Source organism: Ambystoma mexicanum, chromosome 8 (assembly GCF_040938575.1).
Source record: "Ambystoma mexicanum isolate Mex_15411 chromosome 8, UKY_AmexF1_1, whole genome shotgun sequence".
NCBI classification, from domain to species: domain Eukaryota; kingdom Metazoa; phylum Chordata; class Amphibia; order Caudata; family Ambystomatidae; genus Ambystoma; species Ambystoma mexicanum.
In genome coordinates this window covers 1,366,406,793-1,366,428,449 of record NC_090929.1, presented here as the reverse complement: position 1 = coordinate 1,366,428,449, position 21,657 = coordinate 1,366,406,793, and the positions used below count along the sequence as shown (strand labels likewise).

The following is a 21,657-nucleotide window of genomic DNA, read 5'->3' as shown; positions in this document are numbered from 1 at the left end:
CTATAAAACTTTCACAGATCTCCTGGTCCTGCTCCTGCTGCGAGTCTATGACGAGGCCCTGATCAGCGGAAAACTACCACCAACTCTTTACATGGCCAACATCATTCTCCTCCATAAGCCCGGGAAACCAAAAGAAGACTGTGCCTCCTATAGACCCATCTCCCTTATAAACCTGGACAACAAAATAATAGCGAAGATCCTGACAAAGAGGCTGCTCCCCATGATGCCAGCCATGGTGCTAGCTGCTCAGGGGGCTTTATCCCAGGCAGAAGCACATCATTCGGCATAAGAAGAATGTTCGGAGTAATGGAAGCCCTTAACCCAGAATGCCAATCGATACGGTGCTACTTGACGCTGAAAAGGCCTTTGATTCAGTCGAATGGCCCTTCCTCTTCACAGTCCTAGAACGTATGGTCCTCGGCAAATGTTTCATACAATTAAACGCCCTCCTGTATAAACACCCAGCGTCTAACATCACACTGGGTAACACACGCTCAGCTGATATTTACCTACGATGAGGGACAAGACAGGGCTGCCCGCTATCAGCATTGCTGTTCGCCTTAGTTATGGAACCCCTGGCTTCAGATCTTCGTCTCCACCACCTGAACAGTTGTCTCTCCCTAGGACCACATAGACTGATTATTTCTCTTTACGCTGATGACGTTGCACTCTTCCTTCACAATCCCATTGCAAACCTGAACCCAGTGATGCATGCTGTGATTAAATTCGGCAACTTCTCAGGGTTAACAACTCAAAATCCATAATCTTTCCCTTGACTGCCACTACTCGAGAATTCCCAGATGACTTTGGCTTCCAGTGGCAACAGTCAAAAGTTAGATATCTGGGAATTATTCTGTCCAGATCCAGCCACAACATCATGCAAGACAACTACGAGAACGCAGTCGAAATTATCCAAAACAAAGTATACAGGTGGAAGCTTCTCCCGCTCATGCTCTGGGGTAGAGTCTCCTTGGTCAAGATGGTCATCCTTCCTAAAATGCTGTATCTATTTTCGAACATCCCACTGGTGCTGACAGCAGTTTCTCCAACGCATCAGAAGCATGATTCTCGAACTCCTATGGGCAGTCAAGGTGGCGAGAGTGGCCTACACCACACTGACTCTCCCCGTGACGCAAGGATTACTCGCTCTCCCAGACTTGAGCGCTGCTATTCGGCCGCTCAAGCCCAATTCCTCAGCCATTGATATGCCACACTTTATCAGACCCTATGTCCAGATCGAGAGAGCTTTGGTGTCCCCCTACCTCCTTCACCCCTGTTATCTTTGGCCAATTACAGGCACCTCGCACACCGATGAACTTTGTTTCTACCACATACACTACCACATAAAGAACCAAGTCCAAGTTAGATTCTCCCCCCTCATCCCAATAAGGTGCATACCAGGAATTCCCATGACCTCGGAGAGGATCTTCCAACAATGGACTGATAAGCTACAAGTAAAAACTCTGAGTGATCTCTTTCCAGAGGGCACATTCCTGTCGCCACAACAGGCTCGGGACATGTGCTGTAACAATGCTTTAGATATATTCATCTATTTCAGACTATGCCTTGCTCTTCAAGCTAACATCCCCACCTTCCCACGGCAACCACCTTTCTGGCAGCTGCTTCATGGAGTGGGGGCGAGGACCTCCACCAAGTCTACAACGCTGGCTAAACGATGTCACGTATTGCCAGGATGTGGAATCTAGCTTTATAAAGACACTACCTCTGCATGCTCGCCCCCCTGACATCTGGGGCCCATACATTGCTTACTTGATATCCACCTATGATATATTATATTCGCAGACTTCGTCCCCAGCTTCGGACCAACACTCTCCATTACATCGAGATGCGGGAATCAGCGTGAACGTGCAATCATGATTGTTGTTTGTATTTCCTGTATTTGACGTCTATGGAAAGGGAGGAGGGAAGGGGGGTCGGGGTTAGGGGGGTTAAGCTACAGCCTGCGCATGGCCTCTTTGCTCAGTTATGTAAAATCTAATAAAGAAAGTTTCAAATAAATGTACACAGCTCATAATTGGCTATCAAATTATAAGACTCTTCGTTATATGGCCTCCTATAATTGGTTGGCATGCTCGTGCCATGTCTGGAACTTCCGGCTCCTTAGCAGCACGTAAGCTCATACGCAGGTGCCGGGAGGTGGACATGACTTTTGCTTCCCATGCAATTAGCCCCTCAACGCCCATGCCTTCTGCCATGCAGACTCTTTGAACTTGGCCTTGCAGTAGATTCTCTTTTCTTGGGAATAAAAGGGAGTACAGGCACACGCTTATCACAGTTTTGGTATGCATGCCCAACTCCTATTTCCATCCTTGGCTTGCGTGACAGGAGACCATATTTCGGCCTGTTTTCTAGCATTTAATTGTCTTGAATTAATAAACTTGGCACCCATAGTGTTCTTTCTTTGCACCTTAACACGGGATGAATCAGCGTCTCACGGTTTCTATTCTTCATGGATAGATAACCAGTTCTTGGCCGCTTTAGCTTTGATACCAGGCCAAACAGCTCCACCCTTCAAGCCTGCAATCTCCAGCTAATTCTTTGCTGCGACACACACAGCTCTCGATCCTTCTTTATCCATGGATTTGAATTTACTAAAGTTGTGACACCGATGTCCAGACACTATTGACTTGAGGAGAACCATCTCCAGTTCCGGAAGCACCTCAAGACCTTCCTCTTCGCTTCTGCCTTTGCCCCTCTTCTCCCCTGCTGATCTGTTTTCTCTCTCAGCACCATGCTCCTGGCCACCCTTTGTCCTTCAGGCACAGGTACCTGCTCAGCTTCCTGCACTGCGTTCGAGCATTGCAGTGGGTTCTGTATCTGTACCCATACAGTCCCCCATTTTTCTTCTGCTCTCATCAGATATACCCTATCTGACAAATTACGCCCTTACCTCTGCCTGTATTTATTTTATTTATTTATTGCATTTATTTATTGCACTTATTTTTACTCTGTTCTCTCCCATGTGCCGCACTTTCCACTTCTCCCCCTTCCTCACACTTTCCCCTTTTCCCGTTTCCATGCACTTGTGCGTTCTTAATGTCACTGGGCCTAGTAAGATCGTTGTTTTTATTCTCCCATGTTCCCCTCCCTTGGCTTGGTCGCGCTCTGAAACACTTGTGTATGAGCTCAATATAAATAAAATATAATTCATATCAATTATTACACAATGGCGGCTTTGCCTGCAGTCTATTCACTACGTATAGCTAGCTTCTAAGATTACTTGATCTACTTGCATTGCTGCATCTGGACAGTTATTAAATGGCTTGCATTTTCTGCAGTGATCTTCAAACGTGCAATCTTCTTTTCTGCATAATGATGTTCACTTGATTACTTATTTCGTCATCAGTTTCTATAAGGTTCATTCATCCTCTTCTTCAGCCACTCTTCTTAGTGCGTCACTCTCACTTCTTGTGGCGTCACCAGCTTCTCTTTCTCTTGTTTTCATATTCCTTCAGGGGCTTCTTCCAAGAGACTGTCATCTCTTCGGGCGTACATCTGGTGTGGCTTTCTTAATGGATACCTTTCCTCGAACACTCGTCCCGGTATGGTCACAGCCACTGGTGTCAAACATGGTGCAGTTTCTGTCTTCCAAAATATAGGCACTACGGGGGTGGGACTTCATGCAGAGGCATTTGGCTGCTCCTCTACAACGCGTTTCTTGAGCATTTGAATTAAAGGTACACTCTGTAAAAAGCAAGCAAACTAGTGGTAAGGCGTACCAGTGATTTATATTGCACCGCTGTTTCTGGGCCACGCCTCCTTCGGAAACCCTGCTTGATTTTGCAAAAGGGCTAACAGGAGGCATTCAAATCAGATAAGTGTTGCCACCTAATTGCGGCACGGACTCCTTCCAGGCACCACTGTGCATCGTTCCTCACCCTTGCACCTGGGGCGGCAGGGTGCTGATCCCTGCATTTGTAATTAAAGGGGTGCCTTGCAGGTTGTTGGTGGTGCAATGAAAAGGCAGGCATGGCTTTTTTCCTAAAGCCTGAAGCTCTCCCGTTTACGCTTATAAGCCTTAACTTATAGAGGACGGAGGTTAGCAAGGGACATTAGGGAGCCCCGGCATGGCCCCATTTCCGACACAATTGTCGGAACCATCCGGGACTCTGCCCAGGCCCACTTAAAGCCCTGCTTGGTAGGAAGAATGAGCTGAAGTTTTTAACTGCTGACCAGTAAGGAGACATGACGTTTTCCTCTAGATTGGCTATTTGGTGATGCCGTAAAAGCAGTTAAAACACTGATTCATCAATCCATTGATCTAACAAATCATGCATTGTCCTGAAACAATCTGAAGTTTTAAAGAAATAACAAGCCCTTCCCCATGATACAGGGGAAAAAACTATTAACAGCCTGAAGAGAATCACGAGTTTAACCCAATGAGGCTTTTTAAAGACTGAAACATCTATTTCCTGAATTAAATATGTTGTTTTAATCACTGCAGTTTTTAACAATTCAAAAGTAATCGTAAAAATGTGATTGTGACAAAAATGTCATTTTGATGCATGTCTTCACTCGCCACCCCCCTCAGCCCGCAACTAACTCCTCACTATTACAGTCTTGCATTGTTACCCCCCCACACTGCCAGAGATAACCTCCCAGGTCTAGTATACTCCCCCCTCCACACCTACACTTGTCCTCCTCCTCCCGCTCCCCTCTCCTGTGCCATCTGTACACTTGCATGATCTGAACGTACTATGCCTTGAAGAGCGTCTATACTTTCCTCCCTGTCCCCCCTCCCGCATGGTGGTGCCTCTATGCTCTTGGAAAAAACATCAGAATCGGCGTCTGACCTATTTGTTGTTATTTACACTTACTCTGCCTGGCAGACTGTTTGTTGTTCAGAAACTCAAGGGCCCTGAATGACTGTTGTTTTTCTCCCCTGTTCCCTCTCTCCTTGAGCACCCTGAAACACTTGCCTTGTGTATAGGCGCTTTACAAATAAACATTACCATAACATACCATTTAGATTCAGACTTTATCCATCTTCTATCAACAACCATGCTGTTCATTTTAACACTCCACAATCCAGGGGATGTCCATATGGCTAACCTGCCCAGTCGGTTCCAATCACAAATGACTTTGGAGATTTTTATATCGACACACAGGTAACGGTATTTCTGACCTGCATCCATCAACACCAAAGGTTTCTGCATCTGCCTTCCTGCTATCTGACTAACACACCCTGCCTTACTTTGTTACAGAGCCATGCGCAGCAAGGCCATCAATTTTGGCACGGGCGCGTTATACAAGACCACTTTACTTTACATATTGAATGTGATATGCGTGTTGTTGGATTCATGTTACCTTCCTGATAGCTCTGAGTTGTGTGCTCCCTCCAGACACCTGTGTGATGCCGTACGACACAGATTTGTATGGAAGTGGTCTTGTATAGTGCCTGTCTGCCACTATTGGTGTCCTGGCTGCACTTGGCTATGTACGAAAAAAGGGGGAGGGTCCATTTGTGTCACAGTGGAAAAGGCAGATGCAAAACCTGTGATGTTTAAGGTGCAGCTCGGAATACTCAGTTCCTGAGTGCCAATCTATTTACTAAGGGGTTTAGCAGATCTGATGGACTAAAGCACTTTGGGTCTATTTAGCCGCTGATGTGCAAGAGTGCAACAGGGTTAAATAGGAGAGCTTAATTGTGGCTCAGTTACTGTTGATGTGTCAACAGCTTGGTCTGTGTTGACTCTCTGTGGGGTATTTGTAGTGTAAGAGTGTAAGCTGGTAGGAGATCATAGAGGGGTGACAGTTAATCGGGGGAACAGGGGAGTAGGTCTTGCAAGGCAAAACAACCTACAACTCTGTACTTTCACCAGTGGGCTCTTGTCACATTTCACTTACTCACTCTACCCCGTTGATATTTCTTTCTCTCACTCTCTCTCTGACACACACGCACACACTTATCAATACATTGTATCCCATGTATAACAAAGCATCCCAGAGGTTTACCCTGATGTCTCCCTCAGGCCCTAAACTCTTCCCACATATTCCAAAATGAACACCCCCCACACCCTCTGCCACCAACAGGCACGAACATGAAGTGGCACCAGGCCTTCGCTATCAGAGTGATGGTGTGACCCTGCAGGGGAATTCTGTATGTTGAAAATTAGAGCAGAAAAGATGGCTAGCGTAGTGTGGTTTCCTAAAAAATGTGCAGCACCTTAGCCTAAAAAAGGGGATATGGAGGTGCGACAGCTGCAGGATGGTGAAGAACAGTGAGTTGCAGACAGGGGTTTTGGTGCTGGGGATATGATGGACCTTCTGAAAAAAAAACTGCAATCTCGAGTTTGCAGACTCAGACCCCTTATCTATCAAAGGCTCTCAGGAGGTTTTGCTTACTTGTGCCACAGCTAAATGATGGGCCCGGAGGAAGAACAGCCATGCTTTATTCATCCAGATTCTAAGGGCTCTCCTTCTGAGGGTAGGAAAGGTCGGTCAGGGATTAGCATATGCACAAGGTGTGAGCTGTTGCCCACGGGGTCCCCTAGAGCCAGAGAAGGTTCTGCCTCACTCATTAACAGCCATTTACACTACAGAAGAGACAGGAGGCCAGAGGCTGTTGGCTGCCTCTCTGAAGTACAATGGGTGTTGACTGAATTGCCCTGTTACATTTACAACTTTTACACAAGTTGGTAAGATTCCTTATGGAAATGTCAGAGAAGGCAGCAGACACCCATAAACTGACCAGCTACTGTGTGTCGCCTCTGTGACCACAAAAGCAATGGTACGTTGCCCTCCATCCGTCACATGCTAGACCAGCAGAGACATTTAAACAGGGGATATATAACACAATCATGCATGAAGCACTATATATATTTAAAAAAGGCAGTATTGTTACTTGGTTTTGTGTATGTATCCGAGGAACCAGAGTATTGTGTATACTTTATATGAAGTCCTCGAAGTATTTGACATTTTAGCAGTACTATGAATAACGGGTGGCAGCCATTGCGTTTCAAAGCAGATCAAGCAATTCTTGACACGCATGTTACTGCATTTTGTTTACCTTTTCTCCTTCTATAGTAATCTAAGTATTCCATCTTTATCTTATTAGGCGTTCTTCACTGAAAAGTACACGCAAGAACACCCAGAAGACCATGAGAAAATTGAAAAGCTAAAGGAACTGATCGCATGGCAGGTAAAAATGGTCTAATTCAAACTGTGCGGCAAGCAAGTGTCCTAGTAAATTAGCATATCTTTGTCACTTCTGACACAAGTCTGATATCAAAGGGTTCACCAGTGTATGCAGCCCCCCAGTGGCCTTTAGACTGCCGAAGAACACGAGCAAAAGGTCAGCCTCTCAAGTGTGACATAGTTTGTCATTTTATAATCCCGCGAGTCACAGTTATAATGAACCCATTTCCAGTTAACATTTTCATTTTTTCTGCACCATGGAAATGTACAAAAAAAATGTTAACGTCGGAGTCATTTAAACTTGTCAAAACTTTTCGAAGCCCCTTTTCAATCTGTAACATACTGAAATACAAATAGCAAGGGGGACACCAACCTGAGAGTGTCTGTGTGCATGTCTCTGTGTGCACATTTATATCAGGAATTAAGAAATTCATGGGCACTGCCTTAATGCCTCTGTGATAAAAATCAGTTTCCCAACGTGGCATCACAGGAAAGACAGGCACCCAGGTACCAAAATGCTACTTAAAAAAATAAAAAGTATATACATAATTATATATTTATGAAACAAATAACCAAGAACAAAAACGGACGGTGCGAAACGTGTTGCCTATTGCCTAAGCAGCCTCCTGAGCTGTGGGCATTTTTTTTTCCATTAATAAATGTCGTCTTTGAAAATTGACCTTACATTCAGTTAATTGGTGACTATCCAGTGGTCCGTGATTGTGGTCCTTGCCCTTTTTTATGTCTTGGTTTGTGACTGTGTAGTTATGGTTACGTTGCTAATCCCATATGAAGAGCATGTTTTGGGCGGCTTATAACTTTGCTGCTCTTGGACGAATTCTCACCAGACTTTGCAAAAAAAGTATATGGCCCACTTTGAATTATTTTGTAAAGTTTAGTGAGGTTTGGTGCGGGGGGGGAGGGCAAAGTTATAATGGGGTCACAAAAATTATTTTTTTCCAATAGAGTGAATGGGGAAAAAATGTGCTCATGCCTACAGCGCAAACCGCTGGACGGATTTGCACCAAATTTGCAGCAGGAGCAGCGGCTTGGTCCTGAAAGCGTGCTTTTAAAAGTTTGGTGTAAATCTGTCCAGTAGTTAAAACGACCAAAACGTAGGTCTCAAAAAATTTGTGATATCTATGTCCGCTCCACAGACACATTTTCCTGTTCGCTCCACGGACAGGACACCAATTGACTAATCGGCTTGCGTCTTTCCGTGGACATACGATGTGTTCGCTGATTTGCTGGGTTGGAGCGTGCGGTGCGTCGTATTGTTTTGATGCATCTGCCATTTGGATCCACGGACATCTGCGGACAGCGCGGCGACGAACGGGGGTAAAATACAACTTCGGGGAGTGTGTTGGTGTGTAAGAGAGCTTGGGGAGGGTGGGGGAGTAAGAGATGGGTCAAATGCTGTATTTGTTTAGGTGGCCAGGTGCCCCTGATGTGTTTGTCATGTCCGCGGACATAGAAAATACACTTCTGGCTAATTTACTTTACTATGAAATTGGTAGTAGCCCATATAGCACAGTTAAATGTTTGATTCTATGGGTGCCATGCACCCAAGACTCTAGGCCCTGGCCACAACCACCGCAGCATAACACACCCATAGAATCAAACATCCATCAAATATTCACAAATCTACAGTTTGTGTACTGTTTGATTTGTATAGTTTGTATGTGAAGTTTTGGCTACGTCATGCAGTTAAGATTGTAGAGGTTGGTAACAAGGACTGCAGTAGAACATATCCATGGAAGTAAACATTTTGGATTGTGGCGTATGGTTAGATGTTTGCTTAAATGGTTGTGTTATGGAACAATATTTGTGAGTTCTATAATTATATACTTATTGTTTGACTTTTTGTGATTGAATATATTTTTTTCGTAACTTGGGTAACTGGAGCAGATATTCTTTTTCAATTTCTGTGATAAAAGAAAAGATCATGTTAGTGTAGGTAGTTCATAATGAGTTATTGCATTGCATAATAGACATTTTTGCATTATTTCGACCCTCATATTTAGTAGTTTATAAACCAGTGTACTGTGCAATTTGCTGTTTCTGTGTTTGTTTCTTAAATCATTGGGTCTGTGGGAAGAAATATCCATGCTGGATTAAAAAAAAACTTTTTTTGTTATGGTACAATATATTTCTTTCTTTGTTTTCAGTGTTTGTTATTTCTGGCTAATGTTCTATCTGTTGGCTTGTTGCAGATTTTTTGAGGCAGTTAGATACCTGTTGGCGCATTCTAACTGGTTACAGTTTTTTATTTATATTTTCAAGTTACTCATCTATCTGTTGGGGTGTTGCAGATTTTTGGGGCAGTTAGATACCTGTTGGCGTATTCTAACTGTTTATAGTTTTCGATTGAAGTTTTATTAATGTTTATTATGAATGTTTATGCACAGATTACTTATTAAATTTTGGTTTTAAGAATATTAAGTAAGCGTTTATAAGATTTGCTGGTAATCTCTGCTTTAGAGTAATGGTACTATCATTACATTCAAACCATCCACTATTCTTTTTTTATATATGCAGTGTGTAGTGACCTGCATTGGTTGTGGTTCCTGCGTGGTAGATTATACCTATTGTTGTGAAGGTTTTCTTACCAAGTGATACTTGACCATGTGTGAATCCAGTCAGCTTTCAGTTGTTTTTGGTACCATCTGCATTGTAACGTAAAAGCATTAATATTACGTATTTACTATGTCTTTGTATTTGTAAGGTGGAGCGATTATCTGAATTGCAGTTAGTACATAATCTGCCATGGTTTTCATTTTGTACAAGTTGCTTTAATGGAATAGATTCACAGTTAGGTATGGATACATACACGAAGCATTCATTAGGGATTTGTTCCTGTGCCACATGGTTGCAGAGAATGCATGTATGTTTCCACATGTATCTGTAAGATTTCATTTATAAGTATGTTTTTGTTTTCCAGTACTTGTAGTAAGTACATTAGAAATTCTTGTGGATCTTCTTGTGAGTTTATAGTGAATTTCATCATTCCAGCACAGTAGTCCAATTCATCTCTTATTCCATGAACACTATGTGTTGTCAGGATTGTTGGTTGCATTTCTATGAAGGACTAACATTTGCAAACACAATTGGTCTGTATTGTGTAAGTAAATGTTGTGAATAATTGGTGGCAATTGTAATAAAATATTTATTGCTACATTTGCATAGCAATTTACACCAGTTATATTTCATAATTTGAATGGACCTGATAGTTCTGTGTCCAAGTCATTTCTTCGGAGTGTGTGTTGCTTCTTTGAAGAAGTACCTGAGTTACTTTGGGTAGTAGATTCTTCTTTGGTTGTAGTAATTGATGATGTATTATCTTTTATTACTCTCTTTGGAAGATTTGTAGTGAGATCCTGTTGCATTTCTGTTTGAAGTACTTTTCTTTTACAACATTTTGCTTTTTGTGGAACAGGAAAGGTTTTTAGATGGGGGGGTGTATAATGAACGTAGTCTATCGTATTCTAAAATGCAAGGAATATCAGCATTTACTATACTTGCATTAAAGTTGATTAGAAATAGAAGCAAGCGTGATAGTGCTACGTAGCTCATGCCTTCTTTAAAGACTGTGTTCCCAATATCTATCAATGCAGTATCTAGGGTAAGACCTTGTGATTTGTGAATGGTGACTGCGTATGCTAGAGTTAGAGATGTGTTGGAGATAGAGTTTACTCAGGTATTTAGTCTTGTTATGGCTTATTGACACATGGGTAGTGTCATACCATGTACGTCCAGTTTGTCTGTGGAGCACATTTCAATTATTGGTTGCATTTCTTTTTTCAACATTGTTTCATTGAAATTTGAACAGCTTGCAAGAGTTGGCATCAAGGGCATACAATTGACATTTTTGTGTGCTAATCCTTCCATGACGTCAGTAGCACATGGGTTATGGCCATACAGTGCATGGATGTGCCGGGTTTTTAAAAGTGATTGACCTTCTTGAGATAGTACACCAACTCTAATACTTTTTAAAATGTTGGTGTATGTGAGGTCTGCAGACTGGCGCATGTTTTCTGTTAATTCTCTGTATTGTATTGGAAATGTTACCATAGGTTGACATTTCCTATGCTGCTAACAGTTTTACAGCAGAGTGTGTGCCCTAAGGTTTTAAAAATAGGTTCACCTTTCACTGGTGTCAATTGAAAATCTCCAAAAACAATAATGTGTTTTCCTCCAAAGAGCTCTTCGTAGTTTGTTTTGAGTACTTCTTGTAGTCTGAGGTGAATCAAAGCCAACATTAGGTTGGAGACCATGCTCACTTCATCTATCAGTAGCATTTTCATTTGTTTCAAAACTCTGCATAGTTCCATTGCAGATTCTTTAGAAAGTTTGAAATATTCTAATTTGTTTTGGTGTTCTTCTGGAAGGAAAAGTAATCGGTGTAAATTGACACCGCCTATGTTGTAGGCAGCTAAACCTGTGGGGGCAGTTACAACAGCTGACAGTTTGTTGTTTGTCAATTGTTGAAGGTGCTTGCTGATGATTTTGATTAAGAATGTTTTTCCTGAACCAGCTTGACCACTGACGTAGTATAAGTTTGTAATTTTGGCAGGTACATCTTTGTTTTCATGTTGTACACCATGTGCAATTTCTTTTGTTACTTCTTGAAAAATGCTATGCTGCTCATTGTTCAGTTTTAATTTCACTACAGTTAAGTCTTCTGTATCTTCTTCATAGTGACACATGGTGTTTTCTACTTCTGTCATAGCTAATACTGCCTCATTTGCTATTAGTGGCTGTCCCAGTAGTTCTTGGCTTCCTGTAACAGAAGGTTGACTACTGTCGGGAGTGTCCTTATCTAGTTGGGCCTGGAGTTTTTCTTCATGTTGCTGTTCATTGTGCAACATTTTTTTTTACTGTGTAAAGTTTACATCTGTTATAGTGCCTTCATTTGCTTTGAAAGCATCTTCGTAGGAGTCCTAGATATCTAGTAACTATTCTTCGTTTCTCCATGGTTTAAAAAGTTGTAGCAGGGACATGTAATATAGTTCTTTATGTTTAGGAGTTTTTAATGACAATTTGATATGATTAATTAAGCTTGGTTTGGTAAGTTTCACTAAGCTGCCTTCACAATTTGTCACTCTGTATTTACCTTTGTTTTCGTCTGGTTTTATATTATTTGTGTATGTGAAGTTTTGGGGTATGTGGTATAGACACATGGTTTCCAAAGTGTTACTCCTGTTTGGGTAGTATGTGTCTAGTAAATTGTTTTTCAAAATGTCTTGGCTGTTGGGATCATTTTTGGCTATTGTTTCTATGTCCTTGTATGATTTGAGAACTCTTTTTCTAGATTTAGCAGACTTCGCCACACTATATTTGGGTAGTATGTGTCTAGTAAATTGTTTTTCAAAATGTCTTGGCTGTTGGGATCATTTTTGGCTATTGTTTCTATGTCCTCGTATGATTTGAGAACTCTTTTTCTAGATTTAGCAGACTTCGCCACACTATATTTTCAGATTTTCCATACAAACCAGTACCGGTTAAACGGTCTGCAGCTTCATAGCAGCCACATCTTCTATGAGAGAGCATTTTTATGCCTAAGCTGTACAATTTCTGAGACAGTGTTTTGTCCGATGATGGGTCATCTCAGAGGTCTTGAAGCTCTGTTTTTTCTGCTTTGGTTAAGTAGGCTGTAACATATCGTGCAACTGCAGTGGAATCGTCTGCAATGTACCGGACTTCTTTGTTTGCATTCCATAAGAGGGCAATGATTGCATTGTAATCATTGATATATTTTGCTTCTTCTGTTCTTTTTATGTAATATGTGTTCTTAGGTGATTTACCTTTAACACTATGTCCAACTGAAGACATGAAGTTGTTTACTTGACCTGTTGCTGTAACTGGTCTTGGAAACTAAAGTGGCATTTGGTGTTGTATTTCCCTTTGTTTTTGTATTAGCGATGACAATATTTCCCACATTTGTGTCTTTGAAATTGTAAAATTTGTGCATGAAAATCACTATTTGTTGTTTGTGTAGGAATTTCACAAGTGACATATTTTTCGATAAACTGTAAAACAGTGGCATCACTGTCCTGACCAAATTTAGGAGCATCTTTAATCCATAAAAGCTTGTGGATATGTGGTACTCCTCTGGCTTGGCATTCTTTTCTCCAAAAGAAGGTTTGCACTTCGCTGAGGGGAGGAACCGTTTTATTACAAATAAAGTGTAGCATAGCAATGAAGTGATGATGGGAATATCTTGAAACATTAACAGGATCTAGAGAGCAAAGTTCTCCAGGTGTTAGTATATCTATGTTTGTTTTGTTTGTGTTTTATATGCGTAGGAAATCATGTAAACCTTCCCATGCATATTCTGCACAGCTTAATATAACAAACCAAGTGGGTGGACCAAGGTTTCTTATCATAAAACGTACATCTCCGTGTCGTCGGAACCAGAATTCTTTAGTATCACACATGTTTGCTAACAGATTTGTATTGCTTGATTGTAGAACCTCATCTTTTTCTTGCACTTTTTGTATTAATTGCTTAGCTGACATATTTTGAAAATGGGTACCTGATTTCAATGTGTGTGCAACTCCGTAGCATAGAGTTGCTAGTTCACATTCAAAGAGTAGGTGAAATATGTATTCCACATTTTGTCTATATCTGGGATCTTCAGAATACATTCGTAACGAGCGGTGTTCTGATGCTGTTATCTGAGTGGGTCTATCATCGTACCTTTCTCCTTTCCCAGTAGGAAAGAGTAGAGGAAAAGCACATGCTTCTATACTTTTTTCCCATATGCTGTTTGGTGATTCTTTGGTTTGTCGCATTTGGCATGTTTCTAGTGCATCATCTATGGTGTCTTTAGAGTGTAATGGATGAATTGTATAATGGTCTAAAATATAGGATACTGTAGCAGGATCTAGAAGTTCAAATTGACCAGTTTCTGGTAACTCTTGAATTATTTAGGTCGTTTCCCTCAGGTTTTCTTCAATATTAATTTCTTTGTAGTATTCATTATTGTCTTTTAGATATTGCAAGGCTTGTCTAACCTTATGTAAGTCTACGAGTTGTTGCCAAATTATTTTGTCTTTTGTAGGTACACCATTTACTAAGACAATTAAAGATTGATCTATTGGACGTTGCACTCCCGGAGTGTTTACATTTACTTTCAGATCTAATGGTAAATAAACTACTTTGCCAAAAAATGCCTTTCACTAATTCAGAGGGAGGTAGTTTTGCTGTTTTTGGTTGAAGGCGTATTATTGCTTGAAATGGATGCACTGGTTGAATTATGATGCTCTCATATAAATTGAGTTGTTGCAAGGGTTTTGGTAGTGGGAATAATGCCAAGTTATTTTTGATAGCACATGAAGGAGTTTGGTTGTTGTCAAGTTTAGCAGTGCAGTAACTGCAAAGTATTAAGGGGTCATTTATTTCGTATTTGTTTTCTGCTATAAAGTAGAGAGCTAATTCAAACCATTTGGAATCTTCATTGTCTTCTATTTTGTATATTATGTCTAGTTTTAGTGCTACTTTTATAAAATGTTCTGCGGCAACACACACACTTGGTTTGGTACTTCAGCGAATGTACTTTTAAATGTTAGTATTTCTTTTTTGTATGTGTGTAGTAGAAGGTTGCCATTTGTAGAATTGTTCCTACTCTTGTCGTAAAGCTATTGCATTTTGTAAGTGGCTTTCACTTCCAAAATATTTTCTCTGGATATGCTCTATTTCTTCGAGTGAGTCTTTGGCTGTACCATGTAGAAGATTGTTATTTAAATTGCCTAATGCTAAAGCTGGACTTTTAGCATAGTACAGTTTATGGACTAGATTTCTTATAGTTGAATGATGTGTTGATATCATTTTGATATGATGGAAAGTGCTTTTGCAATTAGGTCCTGAAATGCGGCTAATGAATGGGCTTGTAGTCCTGTGTATTTGCGCACTGGACAGGTAACAATATGTTGTAGTAGTTTCATTTTGAATTTGTCTTTGCCTTACACAGACTGATTGAGGAACTGGCGTAAAGATTTGAATGATTTTTTGTCAATGTTACACATTGACGTGCATGGCCATTTGTAGACTGGATGTTTTGGGTCAGTCGGAGGGAGAGGTGATACTGAGTTTTCTGGGGATATTTTTGTAAGCAGCATTTCTTGTTCCATTGTGGTATTATTAAGGTTTTCATACCCTCGTCCGCTGCTATGTATGGCAATTGTGTTTGTTTGCTTTTGTTTGTATGCTTCTTCATTGAAATATGGTTCTGTGCTCGTGGTGTGAGTCCATTCACCTCCACAGATATTTAAGAAGTTATTTTTGTTGACATTCCGTTTATTGAGGAGTCTTTTTTGAAGTTTAGTAGTTAGTGTTGTTAGTGGTTTCATTCTGTTTAACACTAAAATAAATAACTTCCTTTTGAGAAGGATTGCACTGTCTATGAGAGCCTCTAAGATTAATTTTCTACGGTAGGTTTTAAGGGTTGTGCATGATTTCTCTACTGTTTTTAAAAGATTCTGAAGGACTCTGTGGTGGAACATTTTTTGTAAAATACTTTTCTGGTATGGTTACTTGCCACTACATCAAGATTTATAGGAGCAGTGTTAGAAGTAGTGGTACCTGAATTCTTGTTAATCACTTTCTGTTTCGTTTTACATTTTGAAAGAGGAGTCAGTTTTTGTACTGGAAGCTTGTTTTGTTTTGTTTAATGACTCTATTAGATCTTTTGTTTGAACTTTTTGTACAAATTCTGCTAGAGATCGATGCTTATTTTGGACACTTTTATTTTCATATGCTCTACTTCTGCATTGCTTTCTGCGGACTTGCATTTTGGTAGGCATTCTTTGGGGTCTGTTGGAAAAAAAAGAAGGTATGGTTTGGGCTGTTCTGCAATGTATGTGTGCTGTGTGCATGAGTGTCTGAGTATGATGGTAAGGATGTATGTTGAGGTGTGTGATTGTGCAATGGGCAGCTACAACTAGTTGGGAAGACTATTCTTGTATTTGTGTGTTACTACACTGGGGTTCAGATTACAATACAAAGTAAGCTAGTGGTGAGGAGAAGCATTAATACTAAATCTAATGGTATAGAATTAAAACAGTTCTTTGTTCTGCAATACTTACATTCAAGGGGCTGATTTTTGGAATTTGTGCACCGAAAAACAGGGATTTGTGTGCTATTCTGCCTGCAAATCTCTGTTAAACAAATGGGGATTTCTGGGCAGAATCGTGCACAAATCCCTGTTTTTTGGTGCACAACCCCACAGTGTGTTTGAGTAACAGTTAGAGCATTATGGTAGTATTGTACTTACTTTTTTGTTTGAAATGAGCAGGTTTCTTCTGAATTGTTGTTTGTACTTCGGTGCTGCTGCTTTTCAGGAGAGTGGTCTTCACTGCAATTGTTAAAGAAAGATGTTAGTAATTTTGTGTGTTTATAGCACTGTTGTTAATTTAGACGTTGATTTTTATGTTTTTGTAGTAGTGTTGTTGTTTGATAACTGAACATAGTGTATGCATGCTGTTTCCTTTGACTATGGTGCACCCTTTATATTTTACTTACAATCTGTTAGTTCAACATGCTTTGCAAATGAGTATAATACTAAGCATATGAAACTCACTTGGTTTCTTAAGGCTGTGTTATTGGATGTTAGGAGATAGAAGAAATAATCGTATACTTATTTTGCTATTTTTATAGGTTAAATGGCAGAAACTGTATAGAAAAGCATGGAATGTATTCATTTGTGTAGGTGTGGGTAATAAAGCAGAAGGATGTGATGTACAGGCAGTGGTGTTATTTCAGCTGGGAGCTTTTTAATGATAGTGTCTATCTGTGAGAGTGTATAAAGATGCATGAATTTATTCTGGCTGTGTGTAATGTTATAATACACTACTAAGTGTTTTTCTACAATCATACTGTTATTTCTCCCATCTTTTAATATTATAATTTTTTAGATAGCTGTGTGTGTAAAAAAAGAATTTAGATAGCAAACAGGTTTGGAAGTGACAGTTGATTATAGCAGATGGGAAAAATAACAGTAAGTTCTTTTGATAGGTTATACAGGTTAAGTGGCAGTTACCCTGTTTATATGCATTTATAAGAGTTGTACATGTACTGTGCAGAAAATATGCATACCTGTAGTTTGTATTCATGCATGTGGACATGCATGCAGCTGCAAGTAGAAATCTTGGAGCCTTGTACAGTAGTTTTTGTAGTAGGTGCTTTCCAATGACATGCAAATTTTACTCTGAGTGATCAACAGTACATTTGAAGTGCTGAACTATGATGATGGAGTTAGATGTAGATGTCTTGGATGTGATTGGTGGATGGTTGTGTGACTGCTTAGCTGTATCCAATGAGGGAATGGCGCAGAGAATGAAGTGGAAAGGGTAGAAGGCCTGTCTAAGAGTTACGCGCTCTGCAGACATGGCGGCTGTCCACGGACAGGGCGTGCCACATCTGGGGTTTTCCAGCAAATCCAGCAATGAAAGGGGACTGTAGGGATTAGCCAATCAGGTGTTGAGGTTGTGGATTTGTATTGAAAGAGGCTATGTGTAGTGAAGATGGCAGAAGTGGAGAAAGTCAGGTGGTTGGTGGTTGGAGATATGTTTGTGCATGGTTTAGAGCAGTATTCTGAATGCAGGCATGTGGCAAACAATTTTGATGTCAAAGGAGTGGAGGTGGTGTGGAGCATTGTGCCTGATTGCTATGTACAGGAAATTGTATAAGTTTGTGAAGATATGGGCAGGATGTTAAGTCCCCATGTGGTAGTTTTGTGGCACTGTGGTGCTTTGCATTTGGGCTATGTCAGTGCCCCTACTTTGTTGGCAGATTGGTGAACGTCCTTCCAAATGCCAAAGTTATTTTTTATGGTTTAGTACCTAGGGCAATATGGGACAATAGTTCTGTTTGTTGTCCTCAGCAAAACATTGCTAGCTGTGAATCAACCGAGGCATGTTTGCTTTCATGCAAGAAGATGGCATTTCTTTATCTTTTATGGCAAATGCCATGCTGTTTTGGAATGTAAGCGTTCCTTTGGAGAAGCTTATGTGAAGATTTTAGGAGTAAAGTAAGAAAATAAAATATACAAAATAACGGGTGTCTGTCGAGCATCTGCAAAAAACAAAAAAAAAACGACTCTTTTCGGAGCCAACCTTAAAGGGGAAATGGGGCACACTATTTAAATTTAAATTCATCACGCTCAGATTCTCGATATGTCCGCGGACATGGCGGTTGTCTGCGGACACCGCATATTACATACAGGGATTTTGGGGTAGAGAGGCATGCAAATGAGATAGAGTAGTGCAAGGGGTTGGTCAATAAAGTTTACTGGGTGTGTTGTGTAAGGAGAGAGTTTGTAGTCTTTTTCCTGAGAGAAGAACACGTAGCTATGGCTGTGTGTTTCAGAAAACAGATTATCTGGATTTTGGGAGACTCATGAATACATTGGTTGGAGGTGCCTGCAGAACGCTGTGGAGTAGCTGCACATCTTAGATTCCCTCATGTGGAAGTGCACTGGCTTGGAGTGCGTGGAATTAAGTGACTGGATTGGTACCTCTCTGTGCTACTTTTGAGACACAGCATCATACAGACATGATTATGATTCATTGCGGAGGGAACAGTTTAGGACATGTGTCTGGACTTTCTTTGCAATTTGCAATGAAAGAAGGACTTTGGAAGGTCATGGATATGTTTCCAAATTCCCAAGTAGTTTTTTCTCGTATTGCGTAGAGACAAATGTGGCTGCGTTCTTCTTCATTTGGTCCACAAATGGAGAAAGCGAGGCACAATGTCAATAAGGCTGTTTGTGCCTTTTTAAGAGATGTTGGCCTATCCTCTTTCCACAATGAAAATATTATGTTTCATAGCACACACATTTTTCGCAGAGATGAAGTCCATCTTACTTATGCTGGCAATCAGATTTTTCTGAGAAATGTACAAAATGCATTACGGCCTTTTTTGCAATTACAGAAATCCATTTTGCAGCAGGTGTTGACCAGTTCAAGTTTTTCAAACACAAAAAACACCACCAAAAGGCTCTTTTCAGAGCCACCAGTTAATCCCATAGAAAAGTGCAATGGTTATGATGGGGAAGCACCCCCAAAAATAAATGTCGGACTTCTAAAAAATGCACAGGGCACTGCACTATTTATTTGTCACTTCTATTTTTAAACTTGTTTTTTGTTTTTTAAACAGAACACACAAGGAAAAGAGGGGAAAGGAGGGTAAGGAAGGGACACCAACCACGGGGATAAGAAAGGGCAAGTGGAGAGAGGAAGATGTAGGGTGGGCCTTATTGAGGTAGTGGGCAGATCTTCTAATGCTCCTTGACCGCAGTCTCGAAAGCACTCAGAAGATTCTCCCCCCTGCAGAGTACTGCGACGCAGTACATAGACAATATTGTGACCCTCGAAAGGTAAGGGTCAACAGCATCATGAATGGCCTGTGAGGCAGCTGGAGGGATGCGCTGTCCCACAGGAGTTTCTCTTGTGGTGATTGGAGCGGAAACGGAGGATGTTGTAGAGGAACTCAACCTACTACGTTGATCACAAGGTACAACCTTGCGAATATCCCCACTGTGGAACGACTTTAGGTGTCTCTTCATTGATGTTGTACCAAAGCTGTACGAACCAGGCCTCCCCCCGACTCCACCAAGAGTGGTAAACAACCAAGACTCACGGCGAGTGCTGGTAGTAGGGACTTCCACTACCTCATACTCGTCATCCTCTTCATCCGTCTCCTCTACATCCTCATGCCTGTTCCCCTCTGCAGGCCCTTGGGGAGGTGGTGGTGGTGGTGGTGGAGGGGGTGGGGTGGGGTGGTGCTGAGGCAGAAATAGCGCCAGCTGGAGGCGCAGCAACCATGGATGCCATCAGGTTAGATAATGGAAAAGCAGCTAGAGCAGCAAGAGCAGCAAAAGCCAAAACACCAAGTCAGTCTGCAGTAGTAGAAAGACAGAATGAGGATGAGTTCTGGGGTGGTGCAGGTGCGCGCTCCGTGGACAGCCGCGTTGTCCGCGGACAGATCGAACACCAAAAAAAGTATCAAAAAGTTCCAAAAAGTATGTAGATCGCCAGGGACATTGTCTGGGACATGTGCAATGGTGAACTTTTATTGTAAAATACTTTGGATTGTCCAGAAAAGTACTTATAAAATGTTCGGGGACCCAGACAGTTTCCGCAAATCAGGACACATGGTCAGCTTGGGTGCGGTCACATGATGACATCGCGGACACGTTCGTGAATGGGACGGGTGTCCGCAGGACACCAAATGTGCAGGAACGGTTGTGCGCATGCGTGTGGGTGTTCTAGGGACAGTGTTAGGGTCCTCAAATTAATTAAAAGTGCGAAACACGTGCGATGGACAGTTACAGACAGGTGCGATGTTCGTAGGACCTATGGGTGTAGTGCGCATGTGTGTAAATGTTCTACGGACAGACGGACACTCCCATTTTAATTACGAACAGTACAAACAGGTATTGTGTCCTTAGGACACCTCCATTTGTGTTAATTGCGGCCATTCCGGACATCGAGTGTGTTCTAAGTACAGTTCCATCTTGATGGCGGACAGTACGGAAAGGTATAGTGTCCTTAGGACACCTCCATTTTGGTTAATTGCGGACATTCCGGACACCGAGTGTGTTCTAAGAACAGTTCCATCTTGCTTGCGAACAGGTATAGTGTCATTCCGAACACCCGCGCTGTCCACGGACACCCCAACTGCCTTTTTAAAATAAATAAGACAAAAAGGACTGAATTAAAACACACATAATATTTTTTTTATTATATACAAATATAAAATCTATGAACGAGAGGGGGAAGCAGAAACTGACACAAATACAGGGGAATTAGGGGTTTGTTGAGGATTGATGGGAGGGGATGAATGGAAGTCTCATCATAATGTTTTTCTAGGTACTGAGGGTTTGGGGATAGTTGACTGGGACATGGAGAGGGGGAAGAGGTACGTGTGGGACAATGATATTTATTTTTTTCCTTTTTGTGGTCCTCCACAAAATGTTTTAAAAGATTGAAAATTTCCATAAGCATATCCATTTTTTGTTCCATGCTCTGCAGAGCATTTTCTAATGTGTCTTTTGCTGTATTATTTTCACTGTTTGTATGTTCTGTAAAAAAAATGTAAGTACACAAAAGTAATGATTATTAATTTGCTTATATAGAGAAGTGTCTACCATTAATATCACTGTCTTCACTCATTTCATCACGTGGGAAATTTTCTTCAAGCCGTTCCAAAGTACTGGACATTTCTGTGTAAAAAAAATAAATATTACTTTTAGTGTACCTAATACAGAAAGTTTAAAAATATATAAGAAAAATGAAGTTGACTTACTAGTTTCTGGTAAGTTTTGTTGTTACTGTTGTGTAGGTCTGCTGTTGCTTCTTGCTTTGCAGGTTCTGTGAGGTAATTATGTTGGAAGTATATCTTTTTTGTTTTGGTATATTCCATTTTAGTACATATGCTATTTAAATGGACGGACGGTTGATGTGTTACATATTTAGGTTCCACTTCTTATTTATTAGT

General features: G+C 41.0%; 1 protein-coding gene across 2 annotated transcripts in view; it reads left to right on the top strand.

The window, feature by feature from the left end:
• DOCK1 (dedicator of cytokinesis 1) overlaps positions 1 to 21,657 on the top strand; it is a 2,312,292-nt gene that overhangs the window by 2,038,501 nt on the left and 252,134 nt on the right. For both annotated transcript variants that reach the window (XM_069611483.1, XM_069611484.1), the window contains exon 46: positions 7,079 to 7,162. In XM_069611483.1, the coding sequence (XP_069467584.1) occupies positions 7,079 to 7,162 (84 nt within the window). The remainder of the gene's footprint in view (positions 1 to 7,078; positions 7,163 to 21,657) is intronic.